This window comes from Trichosurus vulpecula, chromosome 3 (assembly GCF_011100635.1).
Source record: "Trichosurus vulpecula isolate mTriVul1 chromosome 3, mTriVul1.pri, whole genome shotgun sequence".
Lineage (NCBI taxonomy): Eukaryota > Metazoa > Chordata > Mammalia > Diprotodontia > Phalangeridae > Trichosurus > Trichosurus vulpecula.
This window is the reverse complement of record NC_050575.1, coordinates 387,790,040-387,812,391: the sequence shown is the minus strand read 5'-3', so window position 1 is coordinate 387,812,391 and position 22,352 is coordinate 387,790,040. Positions and strand designations below refer to the sequence as shown.

The following is a 22,352-nucleotide window of genomic DNA, read 5'->3' as shown; positions in this document are numbered from 1 at the left end:
GAGGGATGAGGTTCCCAAGCTTAAGTCAAACATCAGATCGGAGTCAGAAACCTGATCCAAAAACCCCGGACAACCAATGACAAATACTAACACCAGAAAAAAATACTGTTGATATCACCATCTGTTTTTGCATTATAGAGGAGAGAGGGGTCAGACTTGGGCCTGGCTACAAGGCAAAACTCAGGAGTGGGGCCAAACCAGAGTATAATTGGGAAATGTTTAACAAAATAAATAAAAATACAATACAACAATAATAATGTTAATTTGTGGTTTTCTAAGTCAACATGTGGCCAACAGGGATCTGTTTCAATTTGTGTTTGACACCACTGGTATACACTATTGTTGCTATCTATCATTGCAGATAAAATTAAGACTATACTAGAAATAGTTGAACAACAAACAGTTAAAAGAAACTTATCTTTTTTACTGTTTTGAAAATTAAATTAATCTTCAAAATTGCCAGTTCCCTGAAATGGCCTTTTACTTTGAAATGAATCTACCTTCTCCATGGCATACTGTAAAAAAAAAAAAAAATTTAGTGACTTATTTTGTTACACACTTTCATTACATTTTTACAATATACAGAATAAATACTTTTATTTTATTTTTAAAATATAGGCTTACATGTGCCATTATAAAAAAGTAAGAAGAGTAAAGTCTATATTTTCAATTATAGCAAAGGAACCAGCCTGGTGAAGTTTTCAGATCATGTTTCCCTGTGAAAATTTAAAAGATTGCTAAACGAACCAATTATAGGCTAATTTAAGACATGGACTAACCTTAACTACCCTGGTTAGTTGCCCAAATTGTACTGCCTCCACAAGTAACCATATAAAAGCTGATTATCTCACAAGACAAACTCTGTCTTTTGTGGTATGGTTTGTGCAACATACCAAATGGTTTCTTTTGTGTGTGTACATGCTCTATTTTTTCAAACAAATATTTCTTCATTTGGAAAAAGTGATACCAATGCTGCCTACTGTATGTTCCAAAATACTTTCAACTAAATGCACATTATGTTGAATATTTTTTTCCAGAAAAGGAAGAGTAGAGGAAAAAAATCTTTCTTGAACCAAAAACATCTTCATAATGCGATAGGCATGATCTAGTTATGTATGCCATACGCTATTTGAATAAATTTGACTTCACTTCCACAGATTTTAAGCTACAAAAACAACTGAAGAGATCCTAGCTACCAAGATCAAAAACTTGAAAAAAACTTCTAGAAAAACTGGATAACTGTCTAGAAAGATTTAGGTTTTTATCAATACTTCACACCATATTCCAAGATAAGCTCTAAATGGATAAAAGATTATCTCATAAATAAATTAGAAGAACAAAAAAAATTCTCTTTTCATTTCTAAGAGTTCGTGACCAAACAGAAGGCAAAATGGACAATGTGATTATACAAAACTTAAAAGTATTTGTACGAACAAATCTAATGCAGCTAAATTAAGAAGAGAAATTGTTATCCGGGGAGCAGAGTGAGGGAGAAAGGATCTTTGAATCAAGTTTCTCTGATAAAGGTATCATTTCTAAGATAAAAAAGGAACTAATTAAAAGTTATAAGAATAAGAGTCATTTACCAATTGATAAGTGGTCAAAGAATATGAACAGGCAGTGTTCAAGGGAAGAATTCCAGGCTATCTATAGCCACAAGAAAAAAATTCTCTAAATCACTAATAATAAAAGAAATTCAAATTATAGTAACTCTGAAGCTCTTCCTTACACCATCACATTGGCAAAGATGACACAAAAGGAGAATGATAAATGATGGAGGAGCTGCGGAAAAGCAGGCACATCAACGTATTATAGGTGGAGGTCTGAACTGGTACAGCCATTCTGAAAAGCAACTGAGAACTATGCCCCAAAAAATATGACTGTACATACCACTGACTCTGTATTATCGGTATTAGGATTAGACCCCCAAAATGGGTCAAGAAAGAGGAAAAGGTCTTCTACGTACAAGAAAAAATTGTAGCAGCTATTTTTGTAGTGGGAAAGAAGTTAAAAATAAGAGGGTATCCATCAGTTGAGGAGTGGCTGAACAAATTATGCCATACAAATGTAATGCAACACTACTGTGTTATAAGAAATGAAGAAATAGACATTTTCAGAGAAACCTGAGCAGAGCTGGATGAAATGATAAAAAGTGAACAGAATCAGGAGAACAATTTATGCTATGATATCAACATTATGAGAAGAACAATGATCAACCATTATCCCAGAGGACCAACGATGAAGAATGCCACCACCTCCTGACAGAAAAGTGAACGACCACTCACATGAAGAACAAGACACACATTTGTTTGGTCTGACCACACCTATTTGTTACAAAGTTTTTGTTTTTCCTTGGGGTCGGGAGATAAAGAGAAAAAAAAGCAAATGGTTAATAAAGGTCAATAAAAAAATTAAAATTTATAAACTGAATGAATGTGTGACTATGGCAATTATTCTAACAAATAGCAGAAATCTCTACCTAAAAGTGGCTATATGGCACAATTTCCAAAGTACTGTAATCAAAAGGAAGAGGAAAGTGTTCTACAGGCATAGGAAACAGCAATATTCAATTTGACAACAGCAAGTTGTCAAAATACTGAAAATATGAAGATTGTCTAAGCCTTGAAAAAGATTTCATAGAACTTCCTCGGGCTAGAATGAGAGACAGTGGGCTGGGAATTGGCAAGAAAATAACCGTCTTCATGTTGTGGCCACCCACTTTCTCTCACCAGAAAAGAGAAAGATAAAGAAATCTTGTGTGAGGCAATTTCGTGGGATGTTCGAGGATCACAGCAAGGTCAGCAGGAGAGCTTAAGTGGTAAGCGAAAGGTTAATGATCTCATTTTGCAGGTAGATGCAGAGTTTACAAGGTAAAAGAGCCGTCATTGAGCCTTTGGGTGCTGAGAGGTTTTAGGGTTGGGGGGTGGGGTCGCTCCTTAATAAAGCTACATGTACGATTTTATTCTTTCCATAGTTATTTCATATATACTAAGTTTGACAGCAACGTGAGATAACTCAAACACCAAGGGGTACAAGAACAGGCTCAGCCATGTAACAGTGACCAGCAGTGACCTGCTCACGTCAAAGGAGCGGAATCAGTATCAGATATGATGGGGGCACTCAAGAATGCCAACAAAAAGACAGGTTTTTGAAAGAAAACTACAATAGCCATCAATACATAGATGCCATTTGCCTGTGACATTCAAAAGAGCAGATAATGATTTACATCATTAAGATTATATGAAAATCACCTCATAATTACTTCGCCTCTTTGACTAACTCTTCATACGCTCTTCTGTTACTTTTACCCAAAATGAAATAACAAAAGTTGTACTTATCGTGAGATTTAAAGCCAGAAGGGAACTTAGAAGGATCTCACATTTTAAAGGGGAGAGAATTAGGCATAGGGCAGTGAAGGACTTGGCCCAGAACACACAGCTAAGTGGCAGAGCCAGACTTTAAACCCAGGTCTTCTGAATGGAGATTCAATGCCTTTTCCGTTCAACTTTCCTCTCCTTCTCTACTTGGAGGCAGGAGACTTGGGTTCAAATCTCTGCTATCACAATACTGGATCTGATCTATGGGCAAGTCACAAGGTGAGCTTTATTTGATTCATTTGTGAAATGTGGGTAATATCATGTATACTACCTACCTCAAAACCTATGATGAATAAAGTACAAGGAAAGAATTCCCAATACTATATAAATGTAAAGCTATTCTTGTTTTGTTATTTGATCTAAATTATTTTCCACATGGCTTAAATGCTAGCCTACAACCAAATAAAAATTGATTACTCACCATTAAATATGTTAAAGGTAGTTGGGTACTGTAATTCTGAATAGAGTATTTTCTCAAAGTCTCTATGGGAACTTTTTGGTTACCCCATGTCCCTAAGCAGATATGGCATGCTGTCATGTGAGGCAGTACATCTTTCCTAGTACAAAAGAATTTCAAGAATGTACAACCCTATGAATTTACCAAAAGTCTGTTATTCTCCTTAAAGTCTGAACCTGTCTGGAAAAGAGATAAATACTGCCAGGCAGAAGAACAGTCACTCTTTGTATTATTATTTTTTCTGTAAAAACTAGTAAACATACAGACTTGGCAAACATGGGGTTTATTTTATGTGCTACAAGGAGCCACAATTTAATTATAGGAGTTCATGCTGTTCTGGGTTGCAAATAAGCCAATTTTGACTTCTTGTTCTGAACCTCTCTGGTTTGAGTGGCCAACCATTAAGAGTTTAAAACTCTCCCTTTCTAAACTGTACAAAGTAGTTAATTCGCTGGGTTGGTTTTTTGTTTTTTGTTTTGTTTTGTTTTTTAAGCATGAATTGAAAGTGTTCCTAGGACTCTGCCATGTTTCTTAGTATAACTATTAGGAGATACTTAATTTTTTAAAAAAATAATGTACTCCTTCATTCTTCATTATACATAAATTAAACAGTAAATTGATGTGGCTTGAGTCAAGAATTCATTTACTGAGAAAATTTCACGTGCCTTCCCTATCTGGAGAAAGAAAATGTGCATTGCCATTTCTGAAAGGGTTTTGGCTGCTTCCTTGAAGCGGCTGTCTACTGAGCTCGGTGCCAAGACCCCCCCCCACACACTCTTTACCCACAGTCCTTCATATGGCAAAATCACATTCATTTGTAAGCCACCCACATGAAGGAACACAACAGTCACATGCAACAACCTCTCTTCTTCAAAAGAAAATATGTCACTTTACCATTTGGTTTGCTAATAAAATTTATATCACTTTCCTTGGAATTTAAAAAAAATATCCAGCATACTAAAACCGTACTGTTCATAATAAAATGAGGTGACTGGCCGAGTAGCACAAGAACATGAGCTCTTGAGCTGTTTTCTAAAAGTACAAATAGAGTCATAAACCCTCTCTCACTAGCCCCTCTTTAAACCAAATAATGAGCACACACCATCAGCACAGCTAGCTGCAGTAGGGATACAGCTGGGGGCACTGAAGAGTTTCTCTTTTGGGTGTAGTGACCAGAACAACGCCAGCATACCATCAAGAACCTTTCTCCACCATGCTATAACTGTTCTAGCCAATCCACACCAAACACTGAGGGGCCATGAGCACATTATTCTTGGTATATCAGTAACATTTTGTAAATTTAATGATGTAAATTAATTAACTTAATTAGTCAGCATATTGTGGCTCTTGCAAAAAGATGTGGGAGTTTCAAGCATTACATAGCATATAACATTCTGGGCTCCACGGTCAAAGATAATAGAATGTGTCGATTAATTATCTGTGTGGAAAGATGGCGGTAAGACTGGTGAAAAAGGGCAGAAAGATCAAAAGGCACGAGATGTGGACCATCGTGGACACAAGAAAGCTGTTATGATCCTAACAATTACAAAAGCAAGTAACAACCGATAAATGAGAGCATCAGAACTCAAGAGCCCCAAGGTGGATATTGTGTTAAATGGCAGGCACACTCTTGGCCTCGGCTACAGTGGAAGATGAGAGTAAATCCTGTGTTTCATCGTGTCCTTCATCCCCAACACCTGCATCTTCCACACAATGGGCAAATGGCTACTCAGCTGAATGGAACTGAATGAGCTGCAACTATTCTTCATTTAACACAGGACTATGCTATTTGAGAATCATTAGAGAATTGCAAGGAAGCCTGAGAGACAAGAGCCTATGGTGAGCTCTCATTCTGTATCTTCAGTTACTGTGCAAAGAGATGGCATGGCACCTAGTGGAGGGAGCATGAGCAGAAATCACACCTGTGCTCCATTCCCTAGTTACAGATATAGCCTGAGGCAAGATGCTTACCCCTCCCTGATCAGGGGGTAGTGTCTTTTTAAGGAATATTATTACTCGCTCTTGTATCATCCAGGACTGCTCCGCAAATCAAATGTGACGACAGAGTGCACAGCTGTTACTAGGGTACACCACATTTGCTATGTAGTCTCTACTCTGCATCCCACCATGATCCACAATACCAATATAAAGTTCTTCCCCTCCTACAGCACCAGAGAGGAGGCAGCTAAGACCTGATCTGAGCTCTATGGTGATATGTGAATGGCTGGCCCATGCCAATCGATACACCATAAACCATGATGCTACCTGAATTAATTCACGTATTTAGTGCTACAACAAAACATCGACAATTAGAACAATTTTGTTCAGTCATTTCTTAGTCATGTCTGACTCTGGGGTTTTCTTGGCAAAGATACTGGAGTGGTTTGCTGTTTCCTTCTCCAGCTCATATTACAGATGAGGAAACTGAGGCAAACAAGGTCAAGTGACTTGCCCAGGATAACCCAGCAAGTAAGTATCTGAGGCCAGATTTGAGCTCACAAAGAGGAGTCTTCCTGACTCCAGGCCCAGCACTCTATCCACTAGGTGGTAACCTAGCTGCCCCAGTGAGAAGTAAGTCAGTAAATAAACATTTATTAAGTACCAGCTATGTGCCAGGCATTGTGCTAAGTGATGGTAATTACAAAGAAAGGCAAAAGGTACTACCTGCTCTTAAGAAGCTTACCATCTAAGGGAGGAGACAACAAATAAGCAAGCTATGGGCAGGCTAAACGTGACATAAGTGGGTGGCCACTGCTAGGAGAACAGTTCAACAAATTGTGATATACGAACGTAATGGTCTATCTTCAAGCTATAAGACTGTAAGACTAAAACTGAGCTGACAAATAGGAAGAGTTCAGAACAAATTAATTGCAATTAAGCATTCTGGACCTAAAGGACATTTAATAAAATACACTTTCTTCCTCTGCTGTTTATGCTTTCATACCTTCATTTTGTCAGTGGGTTTTGCTAAGCTGTTTTTCTTTATTAGATGGGAGGGATCTAGGGATGGAATGATATACAGCATACACTGGGTAGTAACTGCCATGTTAAAAAAAAAAAGGGAAAAGAAAGATCAACAAAGCTGTCTTTAATGGCATATGGGCCAACTTGGTCTGCCCCCACTATTTTTAGGGAGAGTGGGGTTAGGAGGACAAATATGTTAGGATTTAGACCTTGGGACTATGTGTGTACTGGAAGAAAATCGACAACCACTGATTTTGTTACATTTAATAAATAAAACACACTTGCGAATCAACAAAAATTTTCTCTCCCTACTTTATTCACAACAAAAAACCGGATTATGATTTTTTTCCTATTTATATCTCCTCTTGCTAATCCACTAAATCTTTGTGACTGAAAGTCTAAGAGTTAACTAAAGCAGAAGGCAGGAGTGAAACATACAAACCAAAATAATTAGTCATCCTTGCATTTAAAAATATTATGAAATGACAATTCTTTTAAACTTGTGACCTATATGTCTGCATTTCTTCATATTTCAGTGGGTCCAAATACAATGACTAAATGCAAGAGTTTGGGAGTCATATTTTCTCTCAGCTGACCCAGCCTCTCGTTCTGGGACTAATGATGGTGTGAGAAAGTTGAACTTACAGCATGTGTTACATTCAGCATGATAGTACTAAAACAGGGAAATCAATCAGCCAAAGCTCTTGGGAGAAAGAGAGGCCTATAATTTTTTACTGCCTGTATAAATACGTTCAATAGTGCAAGTATACACTTGGATAATATGTGCTTGATGTAGAACAAATGCCATTCAACAATGAAAATTCTGACATTAACTAATGAAACTGGCTGTCCTTTTTTTTTTTTTCAATTAATAAGCATCCATTTTTCTCCACATCTTTCCCCACTGAAAAAAGTAAAAACAAAAGCCTTGCAACCAATATGCATAGTCGAGCAAAACTCATTCCTGTCCACGTCCAAAAATATATGTCTCATTCTGTATCAGGAATCCATCGAGCTCTGTAAAGAGATGGGTTAAGTTGGTTTTTCCTGATGAGACCACTAAAGTCTTATTCTCATACCTAACCAAACCATAGACGTAACCCTGGGTGCTGAAGGTGCTGCTAAAGGACCCCAAACTCTGTCAAGTCCTACAGGGAGATGGTGAATCTTTGAGCAGAAACCTATGTGTTCATTGTCAACACACTAGCTCAGCTAGGATGTTAGCCACCATATGATGAACATTTTTAGTCACAGCAACTGAAAATATTGCCTCAACACGGAGCGAGGCTGCAACTGAATGAATAACAGGACCACCTGAATGGATCAGCACATGAATCCCTGACAACACAGTGTGCCTGATTGACACAGAGTTAATCTTACACAAGATACTATGAGAAGCACTAAAGATACAAAAAGAAACAACAGGGAGTCTGTCCTCAAGGAACTTAAAATCTCCAAGGAAAGGAAAGAAATTAGGGGTGTAGGAGTAAGCGTGTGAGAGAGTGTGTGTGTGTGAGTACACATGCGCATGTGTGTACACATACAACTGTAACTCAAGATAGAACATGAGAGATCCTCTGAGGGAGAATCATTTTTACTCTAAGAGATCACAAGATTATTAGACAGGTTGGGAGGCGGGGGGCGGGGCAGAAGGAAGGAATATGTCTTCTCTTCCTATTACTATTATATTGGATGCTCCCTGAGGAGCAACAACCATATAAAAAAGAAGTCTTATTTGTAATTTAGATGTATTAAGGGGTTGCTATTTGCTTTTCTGATGAAGGTAAGTTCTTCATATATCAATTCGAGTGCATGGCTTTCAAGGAACATTGTTCCTGGTGACTGGCATTTTTAGAAGTTTAATAAGAGCTAGCATTTATATTGCACTTTATGAGTATTACCTCTCTGGATGCTCACAACAACCCTGGGAGACAATTCTTTAAAATTAGAAGGGACCTTTGAAGACCATCGAATCCTAACTGTTCACTTTTCATTGGAGGAAACTGAAGTCCCAAGAGATAAAAATAAGACAGAGAGTGAAAGAGGAGAGAGAGGAGAAAAGGAAAAGAAAGGGCAGCTAGGCAGTGCAGTGAGTAGCGCACCGGTGGCAGGAGGACCTGAGTTCAAATCCGGCCTCAGACACTTGACACACTCACTAGCTGTGTGACCTTGGACAAGTCACTTAACCCCAATTGCCCTGCCTTCCCCCCCCCAAAAACAGAGAAGGGAAGGGAAGGGAAAGAAGACAGAGAGAGAGACAGACAGAGAGAGAGAATAGTGAAATAGAAATAGCCTCACGTCAAAAAATGTCAATGGAAAAATGCATAAATAAAAAATTTAAATAAAACCTTAAATAAAACCTAAAAATTTCACAACAACCCCACAGGTCAATCCACTTTCCTCTCTTTGTTTTCTCCTAAAGTTGCAACTCTCATTATTTTTTCTAATATCACGACATTTGGGGATTATTTTCATGTTTCTAAATTTTTTCCAAAGTGTTATATTGTTTCAGAGGGAAACCTCTACAAAATTTGAATAGAAATGTGAATAATGGCTACTACTACACATCATTCTTGGCTGACAGAAGCTTTAAACCTGGAATTAAATGGAGAAAAACAGAGCTGTTCCCACATGTAGGGTCAGGTAACTGTTTAGAGCTGTCTTTATACTTTTCTTCATTTCTAGATGTGGAAATGTACTTCTGGTGGAGCAGGGAGGAAAAAGGCTTGCTAGAATTCTATTCTTATTCATTTCCAGGGATACCTATCACCCACACAGATACAGAACTTTGGCATGCCTGTGGGCCATCAGTCGCCCCTGTTAATACACTAAGTGCCAATGGTGAGAGCATGGCATTAGCCCACATCCAATTTTTAAAAATGTTCACCTAACCTAATCACTGCACCTATGATGTCAGAACACCATCCACTGAAGTGTTACTCCTGTAATTCTCTCTTCCATTCCGATCTCTGAGAACAAACGGATGCATACAGACGGGAAGCCAATCTACTAAACCTATAGGTACTCCACAAGGACAAAGCATGAAACATACTTACAACGAATTCCATAGATGGTGAGGGGATCAAGCTGTTTTTTCCCATGTTTTCCCTGCCCAGAGAGGTTGGAGACAGCCTGAACTTCCCGGTGGAAAAGATAATCAAGTAATGTTAACGCCATCTTCTCTGCTGTTCGACAATTGGTGCTAATGTGCAGCATGTCAGCAGGGATGATCGCGCATCGAACCCTCATCTCAGGATTGTTCTCATCACCAAGCCACGTGCCGTTAGGGTAGTCCTCTTAAAAAAAAATGCAGAAAAAAAATGTTTTAAAGTGGCCAAAAGTTAAAAGGAGAAATTACATACATAAGAGCAGATAGAATTAGAAGTGATGAAGTGGCTAATACAATAGCCTATTTTTTTTTTAAAGGACTAAGTCTCCTAGCTCACCGAGGCTGGAAATGCATGGGCCTCTCATGGGTCAATTCCACTCTGATTGGCGTGGGAGCTTTAACTAGCTCTCTTTCCAACTGGGTCACTTTACCCTTCCTTAAGGCAATCCACTGGATTCCTATTCCCAGGGGCTCACCATATAAATGCCAAACTCAGAGTGGACAACCTATCAGCTTAGCCCAGGCTATATAAGAGGCAGAGAAGAGGAGAGGGTACCTTATGGTTATGGGGGATGATCTGTGAAAAGACAAGAAGATTAGGGAAGGAATATCTCTTTGCTGAGGACCAGATATAAGACGAGAAAGCAAGGAAGTGACACTTTGGCATTGACAGGTACTGGGAGCTAGCTGTTCCTCTGAGTTGGTACGGTTAAATTTGCTTGCTCTAGTTAGTAACATTCCTACCTTTGACAGCAAAGTAGAAAAAATTTAACTTTGCAAGTCATCATGATGTGGAAAAGTCTTTTAGGAACCTTAATGCAAAGTATTATCTATTAAAGCTACTGAAGACGTTCATGTCACTGCATATGAAGAATGGCTGGAGAGGAACCCAATTTTATTCGTTTACATTTTCTATGTTTAGATGATTTAAGTAATGCAAATATTATATATTATCAAATACAATATTGTTTATTATATCCAGTAAGTCAACATAAAGTCAAACTATAGGCAATGTTGTAAAATGTTTGTGAATTTTGGCTTATATAATATGAGCTATTTACATAAACCCTAAGTAAACTCACTCTGAACCTAACTTTTATGGATGAGAATCTGTATCCTATCTAGTTGCGTGCCAACAATTCCTTCCATCCACCCCGAACCTCTCAATATCCAAATTGTTTACTATGATAAGGTTGAAACGCTGAAGTTTCCAAATCAACAGTTGTAGCTAAGAACAGAATCTATTACTGATGGCCTGAGATCTGAGGTTGGTAAAGTCTATGGTTGTGAATCTTCCTCTACACAACAGTTCACTGTTGCCTACATCATCAAACAAAACCTCTTCCTTCACCTGGCATTAAATAAGGCCTTCGACATTCTGACACCTCACTTTGCAGTCACATTTCACACCGTTCCTTCTCATGCACAGAATATCTAATCAAGCTGCTCCCTGCTCTAATTCTATCCTCTACCTTCCTGCCTTGAAGCACTCACATGGGTTGGATCACATACCTGGACTGACACCTTTCTCATCCGTGCTTATGAAAAATCTCTCTCCCTTTAAGGTCCAACTCCAATTCTGCCTACTATATGAGAATGCAAGCTTCTTAAGGGAAGGAACTGTTGAGGTTTGTTTGGCTGGTTGGTTTCATCTTTGTATACCCAGAACTTTCTAGATAAGAGGCAGTTAATTTGACTTAATTCAATAAGCATTTATCAAGCACCTATTTTTTGCAAAGAAATGTGGCAGAGAAGGAAGGAAGGGAGGGAAGGAGGGAGAAGAGGAGGGAGGGAGGGAAGAAGGAAGGAAGGAGAGAAAGAGACAGAGAGAATACGCTTCAGTATGGACTCACTTTCATCTAAGGATATTTGTTCAAGTGTCCCCTCGCTCTGCCCCACAGTATGTAAACTCACTTATAGCTAACAATGGCTCAGAAAGCATCAAAAATCAGTTTGTCTTTATCTAGACACAAAACTCATTATAAAAGTACAGCCAGTGAATAAGCAAGATTTAAGGAGAACAGGCATCAAGAACCTACAATGTCCCAGGCACTATGCTAAGCATTAGGGACACAAAGAAAGGCAAAGGTGAATTCTGCCCTCAAGAGGCTCAAAATCTAATAGGGGAGTAGTTCAGTCGTTTCCGTCGTGTCCAACCCTCCACGACCCGATCTGGGGTTTTCTGGGCAGAGACACTGGAGTGGTTTACCATTTCCTTCTCCAGCTCATTTTACAGATGAGGAAACTGAGGCAAAAAGGGTTAAGTGACTTGCCCAGGGTCATTGCCCAGCTAGTAAGTATCTGAGGCTGGATTTGAACTCAGGTCTTCCTAACTCCAGGCCCAGTGCTCTATGCACTACGGTGCCACCTAGCTGCCCTTAATAAGGAGTAGAATATCTGCCAACAACTTTCTACAAAGGAGCTATATACAGACAAACAGGAAATAAGAGAGGGAAGGCAGGAGAGTTAAGAGGGTTGGGAAAGGATTCCTGTAGAAGGTGGGATTTTAGCTGGAACTACAAGTAAGCAAGGAAGCAAAGGAAGTGACAACACAGAATCAAACAGGGGAGGAGGGGGGAGGGCAAGTAAAGTGTAAGAGGCCCAGAAAGGTGAGAGGGAGGACCAGGTACGCAAGTGAAGAAGGGCCTCGAACACCAAAGAGAGAAGTTCCTGTTTCATCCTGGAGGAATTTACTGAGTAGGGATCAGGCCCGTGCTTTATGAACAGAAACCCTCCTGAGAAAGTGATGCGGGTGCACCAAGCTGTGATGAGGAAGGATGGAGAAGAAATTCACCAGGTCCCAGTGGGGCACCAAGTACCGTCCAGCCCCCGAGCAGGTCAGCAGGGAGCCAGACAAGGCTCCGATTGCTCACCATGGCACTAAGTTCAGGGCCACAAGACCCTTTCGCTGGCTGTTAGCCAGACACCTCCCCCCCACATGCCAAAGCTTCAAATTTCCTGGCTGCCAGATCCCTCCCAAAGCCTTTCCTTCTTTTCTGAGAATTAATCAGACTGTTTCACAGCAGTAGCTTGTCAATTCTTGGCATCGTGGGTTTTTTGGGGGGGGACACGGGGGGTGCTTTCAATGATACTTTTCTTTGTGGTTTTGGTAGGAATGGTTTTTTTTTTTCAACTGTGGGCTTGAATGAAACAGCTGCAGCACTATTTCTAACAGTCACTAAAGTGTGCTCTTTAAGAGATACAATTTGCACATTTATATATAGTGATATTCTTTCAAACCAGAGAATTAAAAACAACAGAACAATGAAACAGGTCTATGACAGAAAATGTAGCACTCAGCTGAGAATGAACTCTCTAAAGATGAGGTGACCAGCTAATTTCAGTGTCACTTGATGAAGGTCAGACTTCTGAAGCAGTCTGGTATTATACAGAAGCATATTTGTATAACCACTGCTGTAACAAAGTGGAACTAAATCAAAATTATTGCTTGTCCCAAGTATTTCACACACCTCTATAGATGCTCGATACATACATACAACACACAGAAACACATTCTCTGTCTCTGTCTCTCTCTCTATGACACTCACACACACACAGAAACACACACACACACACACACACACACACACAGAGAGAGAGAGAGAGAGAGAGATAGAGAGAGAGATAGGGAGAGTGTGTGTGAGAGAGAGAGGGAGAGAGAGGGAGAGAGAGAGAGAGAGAGAGAGAGAGAGAGAGAGAGAGAGAGAGAGAAAGGTAGGCTACAGCCCAGTTGTCAGGGGCTCTAAGCAGAGTCATCTACATTTGATCCTAGCAATCCAGAGCCCCCAGAGTTCAGTGACCAGGGAAGTAACTTGTGCTTTAGTAATATCATTTTGGCAGCTGTGTAAAGGATGAATTATCCTGACATAAAGTAAGCCATTAATAAATACTTGTGGAAATTGCATGGAGAAGAATTGGGGGGCCTCATAATAGTTGTCTTAAAGTATATGAAGAACTCTCATGCCTAGGAGGGACTTCTTTTACTTAGCCTTAGAAGACAGGACAGAAGAAACCAATGGAGCTTACAGAAAGGTATATGTATTTCTGCTCAATAGAGGGAAAAGCCTGTTAAAAATTAGCCCTTTCCAAAGCAGCATGGGCTCTCCCTGGAAATCATGGATTCGATGTCCCCAGAGATGATCTAGAAAATGCCACTCACTGGTGAGGGATGCTGGAAAGGGACTTCTCATCCACATAAATGGACTAGATGGACGGCCTCTGAAGTCTCTCCCAATTCTGACCTCATGCAATTAGAAATTTCAGAGTCTGCTAGGGGAGTCAAATTCAAAAACATCCAATTGATGTGCCTGTGGGCTCCCTATGTGGATTTGTCCTCCAACAACACAGACTGCCATCTCCCCAAGGCCTTCCCATCCTGTGTGATTCTTGTCCATGTCCTCTTAAACAAAGGCTTGAGAGGACTGCTTAAGATGATGAAGGCCTTCTTGGCTTTCTCCTGACATCACCTCTTGCTCTCCCCACATGATCAGCCTTTTTTTTTAAACTATCATGCATTTTTTTAATGTCATCTTTCATTTCCCTTCTTCTAGGAAGCTCATTACTACAATCTACCCCAACCCACTGTGCACCTCTTCAATTTCCCTCTGGGTAATAACATACATTTGTATCTACAGGAGACTCTGTACTTGAATGATTATAAGATAATAACATGAGATGAGTGCACAATAAAGTGCAAATGAAGCATTATTACATTAGCAATTGATTCAAAAATCAATACAAACTATAAATGAAGTTTAACTAGGTCTGGGGATTGTGTTTCAGAAATATTTAAATTTAGCCTAAAGAAAAGGCAAGAGTGAATTAAAAAGAGGAAAAATTTGTCAGCAATGTATTGTCCTTAACTGTCTTACTTTACAAAGGGAAAAGTTATCTCACATGACATATAGATTTAATCCATTTTTTCAGTCCCATTTTTCAAAATGAAAACTACTTGAAGATACATCATATAATTTTGGTTAATTTCTAATTGGTCTAATTTCTCTTTCAAAAGATCAAAACACTGCAAGTTCTAAGATACCTTTCAGCTTTAGAACTATGAAGTCTTTGTATCCAAGTAAAAGGATTTCTGGATGATTTCTTTCCATATAAACAGTAGCTATTTAAGCTGCTTATAATTTGTGTGCCAGGCTCTCTACTAATTTTCCAGAGAGGTAGAAAGAAGAAAATAAAAGGAAAATGAGTTGCAACATTACTTTTTTTTTTCCACAGGAACATCAGGCCAGTTAAACCCCCACATCTTTCATCACCTACAACAGTTTGCTTCCATTTCCAGATGTCTCTATTTGGGAGGAAGGATTCCATTTCAAAGCCAATATTATAACAAAGAGCAATACTGTGGTATGACACATACAAACTTTCTTTGAACTGAATTAAGGAATAGTTAAAGCAGTTCACAGAAAACAACCATCAAGATAAAATTATATAATAGGCTCAGTCTTTCTGGATATCAGTTGGGAATTAGGCGAATAAAGTCACTGAACTGTCCATACTCATGGATTTTGCTACCCTATTTCCATACACTCAAATAGTTACAACAGCACTTTTTATAATAACAAAAAACTGGAGACAAAGCAGGCACCCATCAACAGAGGAATGGTTAAACAAATTGTGACATATAAATGGAATGGAAGGCACTCTAAGAATCACAGAATATGAGGATTCTTAGAAACACAGGGAACTTTGTATAAATTGATACAGAAGGTAAGCAGAACCAAGAGAAGAATACACACGATAATTTGTTATTGTTGTTCAGTTGTTCAGTCATGTCCAACTGTTCATAACTCCATGGGCCATATTATCCATGGGGTTTTCTTGGCAAAAATATCACTTCCCCCAAGCTCTCTGACCTCAGGTTTGTCAGAGCACTTTGCCAGAATGTCTCCTTTGGACCACAGTTATCATGTTATTTATCGTCTTCTCTCTCCTTTACTGGTGTGTTTAATCTACTATTTTGTTACCAGAGCCTAGCAGAGAGCCCTAGACATAAGAACATTTAACATGTGTTGGTTGAAGTTAATTGTCACTAATTAGACTTGGTATATAGAATGAGTAAATTGAACCTTCTATAGGTAATATTTTTACTCAATTTAAGTTTATGTTGACTCTTCAGTAAAAGGAAAATTTAAAGGACCATGAGTTTTTGGCTCACTTTTACTGAATCATTTTGAAAATACTGGCATGCTGTGAAAGAGTTCATTTGCTCCTGCCCGTACGCCTTTACCTCTGTTATCCTTCCAATTGTGGAGTCTGACCTCAGAGTCTTAAGAACAGATAATATCCTTTCTTCTGACCATTCCTGGTTCAGTTTTCTTCACCTTAGGTAACTAAGGAGTTACAACTAAACAGGTACTTACATGTATCACTGGTGTGAATGTAGGCTGGAATGAGCCTTAGTCATCTCGTCAGATCCTAGTCTAGAAATCTTCTTAAGGGAGGTAAATTACTAATTAAAACACTATGTACAATGTTAGAAGCTCTATTAAAACAGAAATAAGGGATGGGTCAAAAAACAAATAGCAGCAATTTTTATTGTGAGGGCCACATGGAACACTTTGTAATAATATGCAGTTTATCTCCTTGGATAAGACTGCCTCACATACTCCTTTGTACATGAAACAACATTAATCACAAAGAATAAACCAAACATCTTTACTCTCAGTCAGGATCACAGGATTTAGAATTGTCAGAGGCCTCAGAGACCATCTGGTCCAACCTTCACATTTTATAACAAAGAAAAAAGGAAAGACCTGATTTAACTACGGTCACACAGATAAGTATGAGGCAGAGCTGAGATCCAAGGCAAAATCTTCTGACTTCACATCTTTGGAAACAGTCTGACAGTGCTTTTTGGGTAGCTTCCTTTCCCCAAGACAAAATGAATCAGACAATACAACCTTCACATCTTTCATCTTACATGATAGCTACTTTCCCAAGCTACAAGACTAAACATGTAAGGGTTATTTAAAAATTTTTCATGTCTGTCACTCAAACACTCCAAAATCTGTTTACCTCCAAAATCAATTTCTTAGTTTCAGGCATACACATGATAGATGTATCATGAGCTGTGTTGTCATCCCTCAAATCAGGCAGACGAGAAAAAAGCAAACGCCACTGTCTGCAGATAGCCTAGGAAAGCCCCGTGGAGTTGGGGGAGGGGCGAGGCAGTACTTGTAATACAGCCAATCACTAATTCAATTCAGCAAATACTTACTAAGCACCTACTTGTATAAGACACTATAGCGGAGCATGGACAGTAAAGAGACAAAAATGAAGCTGTCCTGGTTCTCAAGGAGTTTACAACCTATTTCTTGTTATAGAGACTAGCTTCAAGGAGGAGACTGTAGTAGAGCTGGGGATCTGGAAAGACCTCAATAACAAGTAGAACACAAGCTCTACTTTTTAATCATTAGACAGAAGAGTGGAAGGTGCCCTAGAAACTAAAAAGTGCTCCCTGGATGACTACATTTTAAAATCACCTTGAAGACACACACTTTCAATCACAAAAAAAGGCAAAAGGACCCACATGTACAAAAGTATTTGTACCGGCTCTTTTTGTGGCGGCCAAGACTGGAAATCAAAGGGATGCCCACCAATTGGGGAATGGCTGAACAAGTCGTGGTATATGAGTGTAATGGAACACTATTGTTCCATAAGAAATAATGACCAGGTGGACTTCAGAAAAACCTGAAGACTTACATGAACTGATGATGAGAGAAGTGAGAAGAACCAGGAGAACATTGTACATAGCAACAGTAACAGGACACGATGACCAATAGCAATACAATGATCTAAGTCACAGGGGTGGGGAAGCTTCGGCCTCGAGGACAAATGTGGCCTTCTAGGTCCTTGTGACTGAGTCCAAGTTTTACAGAACAAATCCTTTTATTAAGGGGATCTGTTCTGTGAAGTTTGGATTTGGTCAAAGGGCTGCATTTGAGGAACTAGAGGGCCACATGTGGCATCGAGGCTGCAGGTTCCCCACCCCTGATACGACGATTCGAAAAGACTCATAATAGAAAATGGTATCCACAACCAGAAAAAGAACTATGGAGTCTGAACACAGATAGAAGCATACTATCTTCTCTTTTTGTTTTTTCTTTCTTACGGTTTTTCCCTTTTGTTCTGATTCTTCTTTTACAACATGACTAATGTGGAAATATGTTTAATATGATTATACATATATAGCCAATATCAGACTGCATGCCATCTTGGGGAGGGGGAAGGAGAAAGAAGGGGGGTGGGATTTAGAATTCAAAATCTTATAAAAGTGAATGCTGAAAACTAAAAATTTTTTTAAAAAGACATACACTTTCCATCCAAAGCAATAATTGACTTCAACCAGTTACTCATTCCTAATATCCTCACTAGAATGCCCCAGCCTGAACCAATGTTTGATGCTTGTGATGACTATATTGGGCTCCAATTTCTTACTAGCGTCTATGAATCATCTTTTTTTATAAGGAAAGTAAGCTGTAACACCTGCCCACATAAATATTTGAGAGATTAGTTTGCTCTACCATTCAGAATAGATGTATTTATTTTAAATAAAATAACTTGGGATGACCCTGGCACTTAAAACAATGGAAAGGTCCTAGTAGCTACATGACACAATTACAAATCTGTTATAAAAAATAAACAGGCACTGACTCCAGTAACTTAATCCCTGGAACTATTCAATTATATTCTGGAGGACGTGTAAATAAACCTCCATCAAGAAGTTGGAATTTTTATCACTAGAACATGCCTACTACAAAGTCTTTCCTTGAGAATTCAGACACTAATCTTTAGCTTTAGCACTGTTTAAACCAGATTTCATGTTTAACAGAGATGAAAACAAGTGCAAGAGTAGTACCTTCAAAATGCATGGCATCTAAGTAAAGACATTTCAAAGATGTTTTTATACCTGTAACTTTGGCACAGGTTCTTCTCATGCTTATGGGTGTCACAGAAATAAATGACCGGTGTCATTGGTCTTTAAAAATGAGGAAAATGGTATAAATCCCAGTCTGAACCAATTAACCTTGTTCCACAAATGCTACACATAATACATGGGTTCTATATAAAATAGAAACTTGGGCTTGATTTGTAATATTCAACAATAAAAATATCTAACTTTCATTTAGAGCTTTCAAGATTTACACATATATGTATATATGTATGTACATGTATATGTATATAAAACAACCTGAAGAGGTAAATACTACTAATATTATTCCTATATTACAGATGAGGAAACAGAGATTTAGAACGAATAAGTCATTTTTCCCATGGTTGTACATTTAGCAAAGGGGACTGTAACCTGCCCCTGCCAAGTTTCTGCTTGGCATGGAACTCCAGAATGGGGAAGAGAAATTGATGAGGCATCATGTCATAATAGATAGGGCACTATATTTTAAGTCAGAAAACTTCAGATCTTAGCTCTACTACTATCTCTGTGATCCAAGACCATTTACCCTTTCCTGGAACTTGATTTCCTCATCTATAAAACGAGGGGAACGGGCAATTTCTAAGGCCTTTATGGTCATTTGGAGAAGGTCCAGTTAAACAACTTGACGTTTTTCCGTGAAAAGTGTTTTCCTGACAAGTATTCTGTACCACAAGCAAAACTCAAGTGGAATTTCTTAACACATTTATTAAGTTAAGTGCTCAGAACTATGTTTGGAATACTATGCTATGCACTACTAATACAGAAATAAAAATGCCAAGTATTGATATCAAAGAGCTTAGATAAAGTAACAGTCATTTCAAGAAGGAGATGATCCTAAACAAGCAGAGTGTCCAACAAAGGTCTCCTACAGGAGGAGGTACCAGAACCACCATCACCAAAAAGAGCTAGGCATTCTATGCAGTGGGGGCCAAAAAGTAACTATATCCCAGAGATGGGCAACCACTTGTGCAAAGGTAGGACATGAAGGAAAGCAGTAGTAGTCTGGTCTGATAGATACAGAGAAGAAAGAAGAGTAATATTAAATAAGACAGGAAGGATAGGTTGGACCCAGGTTACAGAGGACTTTAAATGGAAGACGGAGCATTTTCTATTTCTTCCTAGAGAAAAAAGGAAGCCACTGGAGATCTTTGGGTAAGGGAGTGACAAAGTCAGATAACTGATTAAGGAATATCAGTTGGGTGTCGTGTGTAGGAATACATTAGAGAAGATGGAGAGCAGAAGCAGAGAGATCAATTAGGAAGCTATTACTGTAGACCAGAGCAGAGGCAATGAGGACCTGGGGCTAGATAAGCAGAAAGATGGCGATCAACAAGACACCCAAATAATTATTAAACACAGGGTTCTATGAACAAAATGGCTACTGGGCAAAATGGTAAACAGCCAAGAGTAAGATTTGAGACATGTAGCTGAGTAAGAGATATCCTCACGGTTTAAAATTCATCAGAAAAATGCAAAATTTGACATTATTTACAAAAATCATATTAAAGATAACCAAGCCAAATTAAACACTTTAAAGAAGATACAATTTAGGATATCAGGTGGATATTCCAGATATATAGATATATATGTGTATATATAGAGAGATATAGATATATGTAGATAGATAAGTATAGATGTATATCATAATTTTACAAATATCCCTTCTTTGTACTTTGGATATTGCTACTACATCTCAATGAGGAGTCAGACAAAGGACACTGCAGGACAAAAGCAATGGTCACTCAGATCCAAGATATCATATATATCCATGAAAAGAAAACTTAATATAATCTAAGGAGAGGAAAACCAGTATAAGTACATATAAGATGGCGTACAAGCAAAAGATTTTTAAAACATGAAATGAACATTCGCATATGAATATGGAAAAAATAAGAGATCAAGGAATAATTCTAAGCTAAGCTACAGGGAAGTAAAAGATGGTACAAGAGGCCAGAGAGAAAGACTAGATCTGCAAATCAAATCATTTTATGAGACACTGTTAGTACTATGTTATTGTTTGGAAACTTAGGACCAATGCTAACAAAACAAAACAACAGAAGAGTCTCAGTAGAAAAGTGAGGACTACAGATGTGGAATAGGGAATATACTGCCAAATACAGTCACCGTGTCCCTTGACTTTGCTTAAATACTGCTACAAGAAAGGATTCTCTATGTGTTGGCAATAGAGGGGGGGAGAAGGATCAAGGAAAATGAAAATTAACAACAACGATAGCTAAATATATATATAGTACTAACTATGTTCCAGGCACTGTGCTAAGCACTTCACAAATACTATGTGAGTTGATTCTTACTGTCATCACCTCCTATTTTACAAATGGGGAAACTGAGGCAAATGGGTGCTAAGTGATTTACCCAGCTAGGAAATGTCTGAAGCTGGGTTTGAACTCAGGTCTTTCAGATGCTAGGTCTGGCATTCCACACCACTTAGCTGCCAAAATGACCATAGTCTAAAAACAAAATGCAACAAAGCTTTTATTCAAAAAAAAAAAAAGGGGGGGGTGAAAAAAACCCTATTTCCCTAATTCTCTGCAGTGACAACATGGTACTTCTTGATTGATAAAAGGTAGTCATCATCTCTGCTAACTCATCACCCATCCTACTATGTTCTCTGGGGCCTGCATCAGGACCTGAGTCTTGATAGTAAAGGGAGCTTGCTTTGTCTCACTGATTTAATTAATTGTCAACTATTAAGTGTCTTACCCCAGCTCTCAAAACCACTTCATCCTAACCATTGTGTTGTTTCTTGTTCCCTTAACAGAGGATAAAGACAGATGAACTATAAAAAGAAACTCAAAATAATTTTCTTTTGCTCATTGTCAGAAGTTCTGATGAAAGGACAGATTAAAAAAATAGACTAAAACTGTATCTAACATGAGTGTGTAAATTATAGATGAGGCTCCATTATCCAATTTAGTCTCCATTTGACCTTTTCTATCATCTATTTGAGAGTTAGCTTTAACTTACATATTTTCTGTTCATTATTATTGAAATTATACTCTGTACTTCAAAACCAATTAAGTGAAATTACTGAGCAAAGAATCCCTAGGGATGAGAAATGAGCAAAGAATGACTTTTTAGTTTCTGTGCTTAATCCAGAGAACAAACCAAAAAAATGGAAGATTTCAGATCCCTAATATGCATACTGACCTTTGCAAAAACTGTTAAAAACCCAGCGCACATCATGTCTGACAGCTCTTAAAGCCCAACTCTCATGACATTTCTATGAAAGTTACTCTCGGTTCACAAGAGTCATCACCACCAGAGAATACCAAGTAATTGCTTTCCTGCATTATCCATGAAATCAGTGATTGTGCTGAGACAGATCCTCCCTCCACCTGTGCAGATCATGGCAATCAACCTGGTGAATTCAACAAGGCTGATCCCAAAAGAGCAGGTCAGCTGGCCCAATATCAAACCTTGCTTAGCTTGGAAGGACCATATATTGTACATTTGTATAGTATACATTTATGAAATCAC

At 38.6% G+C, this 22,352-nt stretch overlaps 1 protein-coding gene across 4 annotated transcripts in view; it reads right to left on the bottom strand.

The window, feature by feature from the left end:
- LOC118845036 (BTG3 associated nuclear protein) overlaps window positions 1–22,352 on the bottom strand; it is a 251,976-nt gene that overhangs the window by 146,337 nt on the left and 83,287 nt on the right. For all 4 annotated transcript variants that reach the window (XM_036753062.1, XM_036753063.1, XM_036753064.1 and 1 more), the window contains one exon: window positions 9,855–10,094. In XM_036753062.1, the coding sequence (XP_036608957.1) occupies window positions 9,855–10,094 (240 nt within the window). The remainder of the gene's footprint in view (window positions 1–9,854; window positions 10,095–22,352) is intronic.